The sequence below is a fragment of the Curcuma longa genome, chromosome 1 (assembly GCF_044706935.1).
Source record: "Curcuma longa cultivar G26 ecotype Majalengka, Jawa Barat chromosome 1, ITB_CL_G26_1.1, whole genome shotgun sequence".
Taxonomy (NCBI): domain Eukaryota; kingdom Viridiplantae; phylum Streptophyta; class Magnoliopsida; order Zingiberales; family Zingiberaceae; genus Curcuma; species Curcuma longa.
The window spans coordinates 12,863,980-12,875,669 of NC_133861.1; the positions used below are offsets into that span (position 1 = coordinate 12,863,980).

Sequence of the window (11,690 nt, forward strand, 5' to 3'; positions counted from 1 at the left end):
TTTCATGAAACACAAACAATATATTCTCTATTCCATGAAATAAATTACCTTTAGAAAGAATTGGAGGGTTAAATAACAAGAGTTTAAAATTTTGAGAGTATATTTTTATGATTTTAATGTCAAATAGATAACATTTGGATTTCACATAGAGAACATTATAATTGTAGGGGCATCAAAGTGATTTTGACAAAAAAAAAAATCCAGATGTTTATATATTATTCACTAAGTAAAAATTGCCATTTAATATTTTTTTAAAAAATAAAATTTAATTCATATTAATATATGTTTTTAAAAGTTTATTCTTTTTATTAGAATTGTATGTTTTAATTTCATTATCAGTTACGATACAAAATTACCCTTGGGTTACATTCAGATGAGACGGTACTCTCTCTCTCTCATGTGAAACCAACGCAGGGGCAATTCCGTCATTGGATTACAACTTCCTCTATAAGATCCACATCCATTCGGCCCCGATGGCCGCAACTTTACAAAAAGACGCTGAAGCTTTTCAAAAATTCCCATTTCGCTGGAATCTCCATCCCAGGCGGCTGATTCCCTCAGTCCTCGTATCACCGGCGTCCGATTATCGCTTTTCTCCCTGATCTGAGGCGTCCTCCGGCGGTTCTCCGCCGGAAGGAAGTGGTGGTGGAGACTTCTTTTCTTTATTTTCTTCCTCTTCTTGCCCTACCCTTGTTTGTTTCAAACTCATAGCTGCATGATGGGATTTTCTCTCACCCCGACGAAAACTTCGACTCACCTTCTGTGGAATACAAGCTTCTTCCGCCATAAGACTATCTCCATCATAACTTTCTTCTTCTTCTAAACTGATCTGCCGATCGCCCGTTTCGATCGATCGCCAGATCGAGAACCGAGGGAGAAGAGCACATACGTACAGCTAGAAGCGAGTGAACCAGTGGGATAGATACCTTCTTGGGGATCTAGATCTGATCGTCAATCGTCAGGTTCGAGTTGTGGGGATGGACTCCAGACGTCTGATCTTCGATACGCCTTCATCTTCCTCTTCGTCTTCCTCTTCCCACGGCCGCTTAATACTCTTGGGCAGCGCGAAGTCAATCTCTGGTCCTCGAGGTAATAATTACAACGGCACCTCTGATGAATTGACTTTGGATTTGGATTCCAGTACATGGTGGCGAGCCTTTTGTGTTGAAATTTCCAGGTGTCAGGTCGGCTGTGGTAGGGGTAGCGGAGGAGGGCGGAGGGAGCAAGCTCCGTCCATTCTTCACATCGTCGGATGAGATTTACGAGGAGTATTATGAGTTGCTTCCGCTGGAGAAGAAGCGTCGCCTCACCTCAGAACAGGTAAACAGGTGATCACTTAAGGAAATAAAGTATCTGTTTTAGTCCAAATTACTCTAATGATAAGGTGAGTTTCTAAAACGGGTGGATAAACGTATTGCTCACCAGAATCGCTTGTGATCAGCCCAGCTGTCGAGTGGAAGAAGACAAAAATATTTGAGAGGAAATTATTATCCGTATGACGAAACAGTACCGTGAGGAAATGCTTCTTTTGTTAGTACAAAGATTTCATTTTTTAGTTTTAATCAATTGAAATGATCCTGCTTCTTATATGGTGTTTTTCGATCTTGAGAATATCATTGGGATCAATTTAGATGAAATTAAAAAGAAGATGCAAAGCTTAAGACGACTATCATCGATGATCCCGAAATTGAAGATCAGAGTGGTATAGTCATTTGATGAACCAACTTGAATTTTGCGGAAAAATCAATTTTTTTATGAGATTGGAAAGTTCGCTCGGGCGTTTCACATTTGTACATAGTGATAAACGAGGTGGATCCCTTAGTTTTACTTTAATTTTGCACGTAAATTTACTCTCTTTTTTTATTTGATTACATATGAATCGAGTTGATGTAGTTTTGAAGTGGCAAACAGATACAAATGCTGGAGCGGAGCTTCGAGGAGGAAAACAAACTAGAGCCGGAGCGCAAGAGCGAACTGGCTAAGAAATTGCAGTTGCCACCGAGGCAGGTGGCGGTGTGGTTCCAGAACCGCCGAGCCCGGTGGAAGAACCAGCAGGTGGAGCGTGACTTCGATTGTCTCAAGGCCTCCTATGACGCACTCCTACTTGACCACGATGTCCTTGTTGAAGACAACGACCGGTTGCGTTCACAGGTGAACCTCCTCCCTCTCTATATCAGTTTCAATTTCCCATTTAAATTTTTTATTGATCAAGATATTTGGTAACTTGCTACAATGTCAAATTGTCAATACTTCTCCGTATTAAAAAAAATTAACAGACCGTGTGTCACTACTCACGCACCATTCACGAAATACTATTAGCCTTATTTTTTTTAATCATATTCCTAGTTGTTATGTGAGATCATTTTGGAGTGGCTCCATCCCTATTGGTCATAATAATGCCACCAAATTTCACTTGTTTTGTCAATTTATCCACTGTGTTTTATGACTTTCTCAATTGACAGGGCAGCTGCTCTGGTCGTTTTGTCTACATGTCAATTAGAAAATTTTAAAAGTCTACTCAAGTTCAGTTCGTTTATCAAACTGGATTAATTCAAACAGTTGAATTGTGAACTGAAGTCCAGTAGGGCCAGCTTGGTCAGGAACCTGCCCAAGTGGTGATGACAATATGATCCATTCAGATGAGTCGCCCCAACTGAGCGTGCTTCAGAATACGAAATCAAGAAAAATTACCTATCGTAATAATAAAACACATTCAAATTTAAAGTAAAAAAAGATTTATAGGAATTTTATATGTTTGATTGAACCTGAATCAAAAAGTCTTGGAATGAATAGGAAGATGAATTGTCACAAAGAGGAGAATCGGTAATTTACTCTCTGTATTGTCCCATTTCATTTTGTGTATCATGAACAGTAGTAATAATTATAATAATAAGGTGATATTCTATATTTTGTCTAATAGATCTTCTAGTTTTTATACTTTTGTCTTCAGTCATTATACTGCGCTAAATCAAATCCTGATTCTACTAATGATTCCTATGCAATCCTAATTCTTCAAAAAATTACTCTTCTGTAATTTGTACCCTCTTGATTAGGGGGATGAAATGTCATACTGGAGTTGACCTCTCGCTACAGGATGGTTGGTTGTTGAAAACGACTGGATTTTTAGCTTGAACTGCTAATTGTGATAATCTAACCTTTGATTTTATCCACTCAATAGTTGAATCTTGCAGGTGAATTTATTGCTACAAAAGCTGCAAGCAAATGAACAGGGAGCAAAATCTGGAGTCACTAGTCTCATTCCGGATGATCAGGCTGCATCTAGTGGTAATGTAAAGGACCTGAACCTGAACATTCAGCAGAAGGTGGACGACCTGATGAGCACGGGAAGCGGTGGAAATGCGGCGGCCAAAGTAGATGCTCATCACTTGGTAGCGGACGGCCGGGAGCCTTTAATTCTCCCGGAGAGCTACAGAGTGTGTAACAATGGCATCCTTTCTGATCAGGACGACATGAGCGATGAGGGCTGCAACTACTACTCCAGCAGTGCCTTTTCAGAATATCAGAAGCAGCAGCAGGAGGAAGCCCATCTGGAGCAATGGTTGGATGAAAGCATTCTCCTCCCTTGATAATTAAGTTGGAAATTGAATGATCCAATGCATGGGTCCTTCCTGCTGCTGCTTCATCTTCTTCACGTATGTTTATTATGTTTGCGAGTCGATCGTGTTATTGGACGTGTAGTAGGCGTAAATGTAGTCTGCTTGGGGATCATAGTTCACAAGACTGATTTACTTCGTCTGTTTATTGTCTATCCTATTAAATTTGGTTTGCAATATATGGCATGTCCCAAGTCAAACATGAACATAGCCCTATATCTACACGAATAGGATAATGTTTGTTTTCATGCCTAGATTTCATCTCGTGTTGAAGGATAATGTTATCAGATCCCACCTTGAATCATGTCCGTTTCTTTTTCCAACTTCAGTTCAGAATATGGAAAATTATAACTGCAACAAGTCCTGTCAGCGAAAAATTAGTCATAGCTCAAGTAAACCATGGAATTATTAGACTAATTAACCTGGTGAGGAATTACAGGCTCACCGAAAAGTCAATATGCTTTGTCTCTCAGTCCCACTTTTTAGTTGAAACTGTCGTTCCTCATTGATTATATCCTACCCTTTATCGATGTTAGCAACGAGTCATCCACCATGTATATGTGATTCTAAAGTCATGGCGGTCTTCATGCTTGTCCTTTTACTGCATGCGTTTTTAATTACTTACAGGGCAAACATAGTGGCTATGCCTCAATGACCTTTTTTTTTTCTGGCTTTTGAGAAGTCCTTAGAGTCACAGCATCCATAGTTACAACTCAAAAACGAACACTTTTAATTTGTCTCCTCGTCTATTTTCTTATATAAAATTTTGGACAATCTCCACACTAAGAGTTGGTCAGTTCTGCATTGTATTGTTTTGAATTAGATTAATTTAGACTTTGGATATATGGAATTGAACCTGGAAAAGGATAGATGCAGATGGCAAGAACAAATCAGATAAGGCCTACAAGTTTTAGAATTTATTCGTATCACGTCATGACTCATGAGAGTAAGATTCACAATACACTGGCTTATCGTTCTCCTATTGATCTCGGACTGCAAAATTTAATTTCCAGTTCCGTGGTGTGACTAGTGTGCCTTTCATAGAAAGAGGAGAGCCATAATCAGAAAAAATGAAAGGGAAGTTGTAAAGATGTTAAATAGAACTACACAGCAAAATTTAAGTTTCAAAATGAATGAAGTTTATCTATAACTTGTTGCATGCTGATTCACAATTCAATTTGAAGCCATTTTTCTGCGAAAAGAGAGTAGCATATTGTGCCATCTCTATCTTAGTCATATATTGGAATTGGATTAAGCTTAATCCTTCTACCTCTTGCCATAATCACTTTGAAAGAGGGTGATGACTGACAAATAGAGTAGATAAGATTAAACAAAAGCTTCGTTCCATATAGTGACAACTTAACAAGTTGGGGAGAAAAGATAGATTCTGCACAATTTAGACGATGTTTAGGTACTATTTTCCCCAATGATTTATGGTTGAAACATTGAAACCATAGCCATATTAGTGTTTTTTAAATTATTATTATATCTGAAAAGGAGCTCTGGCGCAATACTAAAATTATTGTCGTGTGATCTATAAGTCACCAGTTCAAGTCTCAGAAAAAACTCTTATAAAATAGAATAAGATTGCATAATAAACCTTTGTTCGGGATCCCACATTGATAAGAATTTCATGCACTAGACTATCTTTTATTATTATATTTGACGACTTGACTTCACCTTTTACTACAATTGACCGTATATGCATTCTAAGATTGGAGTTGAGCTCAAAGGTTAGGATAACCACAACTTGAAGATATTATATACTGATTTTAAGTTCACATTAGCCCATTATTTTGTAATAGTATTTGCATTGCAATATTAGGTCAAGAGAAACAACCATTACGCATCAAATTTTAGAATGGGTTCATCTATGTGGTTTTATGGAAACAACTTCAATCCTAAGCTGAGGTTCATTGAAATTTAATACAGCTACAAGTGGTATTGAGCAGGTTAAGGACCAGGAAGTGGATACTGAAAAATTAAACTTAATGCTGCAGCACAATGATCATAACTTGAATACATAGGAAAAAGCTAAACAATACAAAAGGAATGGCTTTAGTTAATCAATAATCAGAGAATATAAATATTTAGGAGGAAATAGTAGGCTGCTTGATTGAGATGTAATAAATTAAACGAGGGTGTTTAGAACAGCAGTCTTGTCCAACCAAACATGGACACAAATCATCATGCACAAAACAAGTGTTATTTTCCAATGTCATTGAGCAATCATATCACAAATCAAAATTGATAAGAACATATCTAGGACAAAGAGTGATGGTGAAATCTTCTCAATACAAAGGATTGTTAGTGGTGCCACCGCACACAATTATGTGATGGCACCATCTGGAAAATTTAGTCTTTCCTTTCCCGTGGAACTATCTATGGAGGCCATCTGGAAAATTTTCCTTTCGGCTGAAATGTCAAAACCTTGAGTAATCCTCAAGTTCAGCACGTATGTTTGCTTACAAAAGAGTACAAGATAAACTATCTGATCAATCTAAACCAAGCACATAGCTATTGAATCTTGCACTAATGAAGACCTGACAAATTCAACAGCCAGATACAATTATTTGTCACTTATATAAATCTGCACACTGTATAGGAATATAATTCCTGTTTGTACAGTTACAGTAGTTTTGGAGCTTGGCCTTTCTAAAGCATAATATTTACAACAAAATCTCTAATGATGGTGGCATATTCACATTGTGTTCACGTTATTGACAAACATATGTACATCAGGCGATGGCGAAAATAAGGTGATATTTACAGAAAAAAATAATGAAATAATAAGATCATGCCCTACAAAATAGTTTGAACATTAGCGAGGTCACAACGCATATATTAACTTCTCTAATTCCCTTTTCCATTGTAAAAATCACATTCCCTTTCAATATGGCACGGAACAATGTTATCCAGCTGCAGTATACAATTATAAACTTTGTCCATTACCCCAGAGAATGTTTCGGCCTTCAGAAGGTTGTAAAGCCGCAAGACAAAATAAACTTCTCAATAACCTTCCTTGAATTTGTAAGAAACAGTTTCCTTCCAAGATATCACCAAACAAATGTTATCCAGTGGGAACTTATTCACCAAGACAACGCCATTGCTTCACAATTCTATTACTCATATTAAAATTTTGTCATATGCATTTTTTCTTTTTTGCTTTTTGTAAGTTTATTCTCACACCTCATTAGGCCAAGCTGTCAATTAGTATTTACAGTCAGATGCTTCAAAGAGAAGAAAGCCATTCCTCCATACGCTTATTGCCATCTGCATCAATTAAAGTAAAAGCAGGTCAACAAATAGCGCATGGAATATTATTTAAGAGATTTTCTTGTATGCATCCAAAGGAAGGAAAGGAAGTTGCTGCCAGAAAGCAAATTTCAATAACTAGTGGGAGTAGCAAAATTTAACTGCCTCTAGGCAACAAGAAAAGAATTGTTCCCGTTTCCAACCAAACTTCAACCAAGATCGAGTGAGTAGGCCTTCTATTTGAATAGTGAGTAAGAGCTAGTCACGGGAGTAGTAGAATTTTTTGAGAGGAACAAGGCACTCTTTCAAGAAAGCTGCAAGTATTGAACACATTTATCTAGCAAAGTAAAGAATAATGACCAGGGAAAACAAATTTAATTTTCTACATCTATAGAGTAACAAAAATGAGGATCTATGAATACCACTATTTTCTCCATTGTAAAAGTGGGTAGTCTGGCTCTCTGTCAAACTTACCAGTGAATACCAATACTCCTAAACTGTCTAGACTACATGTACATGTGTCTCAACTGCTTAAATGATACAATTGACTGTTGAGCCTAACAACTATCTGAAATGTTTAAGTTCAAGTTACTAATAGTTCACTCACTCATCTAAGCTCATCAAGTTTCTTCATTAGGCCACAACTTACCATATAAGACTAAACTATGGTGTTACAAGACGAATATGAGAATTCACAAGGTTATTTATAGCATATAAACAATCTCAAGACCCCAACTTCAACAAGAAAACTAAAGCCAACAAGGGATTTGAAAAAACCAAGCTAAAACCTAGGGAATACTACCTACCCAATCCTAATTGGGACCTTTGGTTGGTCAAATCATCCAATAACACTAGTAAGCTAGAAGAGTTATGCAAGTGAACCAAACAATGACATTTTCAAGAGTACAATAATACATATCAAAACATAAGAAGATAAAAATGAGCATGCTAAACTATATGGTGATAGAGTTGAAAATAGTCATCTTATAGTAAAGGTACATATGCAACAATCACAATTGCATATAAAGTACACTTACATTCCTCAAGCTAAAAGAAAAATCTTATAAAACCACATAGGGAACGAGCTGACATCTTTATGAGTTACAACATTAGATGGTTAAGAAACAAGAGATACCAAAAAAAAATTCTCTGAAATGGATATGTGAGACTACAAGAAAAATGAAACGAAACAAATACAATTATCAGAGAGTAATTTGGTAGGTGTAGCTCCAACAAAGAGTCAAGTGATTTATCATGCATGGTGTCAGTCCCACTTTCATCCTGGAAACTGAGCTTCATGCACTTAAAAGCATGAATTTATCCTGGGAAGGAGTTGTAAAGACCCAAGTAGAAACAGCCAATTACTTGGCCAGCGAGATATTAAATGGCAACCTGGAGCCATCAGAAGCCTGCAAAAACTCAGGGGAGCGGCTGTCTAAAATTTTGGAGGGGACTAACAGGTGCATATAGCTCATTAAAGCATGCAAGGGAATTACATAGTTGATGTTCTAGCAAAAGAAAGCCCTGAGGAAGAATTATGCTCATATGCATTTCAATATGCGGCTCAGTGTTTTTCATGACATACTATATTTCTCTGGCAGTCTTCCTGATGGAATGCGATGTAATTTTTTGCTTATTTAATAAAGCCCTTAGTGTAGTCCTTTCAACAAAAGAAAAAAAAGATATCCTCTGCTTCTTGCCATATTATATCAAGCTGTAACTAAAGATATACCAACAGTTGCATGTTTGGCTTTCAGAGAATTAACATAATTTAGGGAAAGTAGAATTAAATGGCGAACATAATGTGGTACAAAGGAAATTGAAACAATCAGTCATAATGTGGCAAAAAGGTAAAATCAAACTTTGGTGAGTAGATGAAACACATGGATGCAAGGAGGTTGAATCTCAAACCTGCAGACTATTTTAAGCTACATATACAAAAGAGACATATATACCAAAGAAGACAAAAACTAATTTTTCTTACCTGATAGATCATCATCCATATGACTGACTGCTCCTAGGACATGAGTTCTGGAGTTTTTTGCCTGCTCATTGCGTCCACGACCATAACACCGCACCAAAACTGCGAAACTGTTCTCTGCTTCTGAATCGCTCACAAATTCAGGGCCATGAGGTTCAGACCACCCAATAGACCAATCAGAATCATCAGACTCCGACCCTGACATGCATCCACCATCTGAGGACACGAGAACGATGTCGTATTCCTTGTCTATCCGCCCTTTCTTTGCGGTTTTGCAAGTTTTTCTTATTTCTTCTCCAGTTTGACCTTGTCCTGTGTCCATTAGCAGGCAGAAACTTCAGTAATCCGTTTCCTTGAATCCTGAAGGGAAATCAGGAGGTATGACTGTCGAATTGTGGGTTCCATGATCCTTCCTGCCCCAAATCCAGATAGAGAAACGTGGGAAAGCCATCGTGTTTCTCCTCCGGAGAGAAAACACTGACTTCTGGGAATCACACCATTAATCTTATTCTCAAAACGATCTCACACTAAGAAATGACTGAGATAAGAATATCCCACGAATCTGCCGAAAGAACTTCAAACTATCAAATCCACTGGCCAAATAATAACTTTCCTAAAACAGAATTAAACTCGTCCTTTCTAGCAAAGTCAATCGTATGTTCAGCAAATAATAAACGAAAAATATTAGCTTTCATTCGAACTTACCGACGAGAGCAATCACAATCATCACTCCAAAGTAATGAAGGCCACAAAACAATACCAATCAGAAGAAATATACTTGTGAATCACAATAAGCCTTTCAGCAAAGTCCAAGAAATCAAATAACTTGGAGAAGCAACACGAAATTGAATATCTTCCACCCTGAACTCCCACAAATTCGCAAGAGAAGCGTCAAGGATGAGAAATCCATCTGTTTTCTTAAAAGGAAAAAAATGAAATCTTTTGCCTGATGATTTAGATTCTAAAATTGAACGAGAGTTCCACAGCTGACGCCTTGCACGCGTCCGGCGGTCCTCAGGCCATCGGCAGATGAGATTGGAGGCGTAGGAGAGATAGAGAGAGAGAGGTACGGCGGAAACAAGCGGCGAATAGTCATCGCAGCCGTCTTCGTCCCCGAGTTTATAGCGCTCCGAGCGTCCGACCGAAGCTTCAAGATCCACAACACGCGATCGACGAGCCAGATCTACTAGCCAATTATCCTGACGGTCTCCAGGTCGGCCACGCGTCTTGCGGCGATCGCGAGACCCTCCCGGGTGAATCGGGCTCTCCAGGAAGAGTGGCGCATACAAGCTCCTATGCGATGACGATTCGCCAACCGTCCGCTTTGAGGATTGACGGTGGATCCAACATCATTCAACAGGAGACACAAGTTCCAGTGGGTCCCACGGGGTGGTGTAAACGGACGGCGAAGTGTTCCCAGTCCAATCATTGCCCATTTTTTCTCTGCAAGCAACTGCCACGTGCCAATCGTGACTCATGCCTAATCCAAAACCAACGTAACATAGATTAGCACTTCATTCATAATTCATAATCTCGATATTGAAAACACTGGAGAAGGTTTCCTTTGTTTATTGACGAGAACAAACAGACGTAAAGATTCCAACGTATTCGAGTTCAATTCCTTCACTTCTTGACCTTTTGAAAGATTAAAGCAAAGTAGAATTTTTCTTCCTTTTACATTTGCAAAGGAAACCCATAAAGCTAGAGACGGGAACCAGCCACCCCCAGGAGTTTCCGCCTTGATTCCTAGGTTCCACATTGCTCCGTCGCTCAAGAAGTGCTACGGAATCGCATTGCAGACTGCCTGTCTCCGGGTACGCCATGGATATTGGCCCAGTGGAGTTTTCCCCTGAGCAGGAGATTTTCTCTTTCCCTCTGAGAAGCAATTCTGAAGCTTGAGGTACATCAGCTTTCTATTTGGATTCATATCTAACTCTTAATTCTTCATGCGACCTCATGGTCCTAAGAATTACTGCCCCAAATAGATGGACCAATATTTTGAAGGATTCTGAAATTTGTTGATATTCAAATTGCGTTTTTTGAATTCTCGGTGAAGTTTCTGTTCTGATCGCATTAACTTCCTTTCCCCATTTTTACAAGGTACAAATGCTGCATTTTGAATGCTTTAGGTGATAACAAGAACTGGTCACAGTTTCTCTCTGCCTAAGGCTGTCTAGTAAATCCGCGTTACTCCAATGGATGGTTTCAGCCGATATTAATTTTTTCAACATGGATGAGATGTTTTTCTTGAATGATCCAGTGAGGAAGGTAAAACGATTACATTGTTAATACACTCCAGAGCTTTGCAAAATGAACTCAGAGAGTTGAACGTATGTTAACTGAGCTTATCAAAACATAAAAATCAATTCACGGGAGAGTTCTCATTGCGGTCTTGTTAACAGAATAAGCGAATGTATCATGTCTCAGTCACCTGATGGAACTCCAAAAACAACATTCTAACTGTTAATTCAAGATCATACGGTAGCAAATCACTTAATGCACCAGCCAAAACAGTTGATTCCCCCATTTTCAGAGCGGATGAGAACAACTAAAAATGCAACGTGACGTGAAGTTGGTAGAGAGGGGAAGAAACCTTCGAAATGAAGAAAAGATGGAGAAATATATCGACGACCCATGTTCTTGCAGGAGACAAGTGCTCCTGTAGTTTTGCTGGATTGTGAGTTAGCCTGTTCGGCGAGTATGGGCTTTTAATTATGTTATCTTGAAAAAGAAGAGAATGGAAATTAATAAGCTGGATAACATTTTAAAAGACAATAAATGATGTGACTCGCTACATAACTTGTAGTGCCATACTGCCATTTCTTTTTTGTAAATGCATA

General features: G+C 38.4%; 1 protein-coding gene and 1 pseudogene across 1 annotated transcript; one reads left to right on the forward strand and one right to left on the reverse strand.

Moving 5' to 3' along the window:
- The first annotated feature begins 900 nt into the window (after positions 1-900).
- On the forward strand, positions 901-3,888 carry LOC141813742 (homeobox-leucine zipper protein HOX16-like). Its single transcript, XM_074701728.1, has 4 exons — positions 901-1,089; positions 1,178-1,320; positions 1,912-2,151; positions 3,192-3,888. Exons 1-4 carry the CDS (start codon positions 978-980, stop codon positions 3,585-3,587), a joined length of 891 nt encoding a protein of 296 aa, XP_074557829.1. The 5' UTR covers positions 901-977; the 3' UTR covers positions 3,588-3,888.
- Positions 3,889-6,261: 2,373 nt separating this feature from the next.
- On the reverse strand, positions 6,262-9,301 carry LOC141847723 (uncharacterized; annotated as a pseudogene).
- Positions 9,302-11,690: the final 2,389 nt, after the last annotated feature.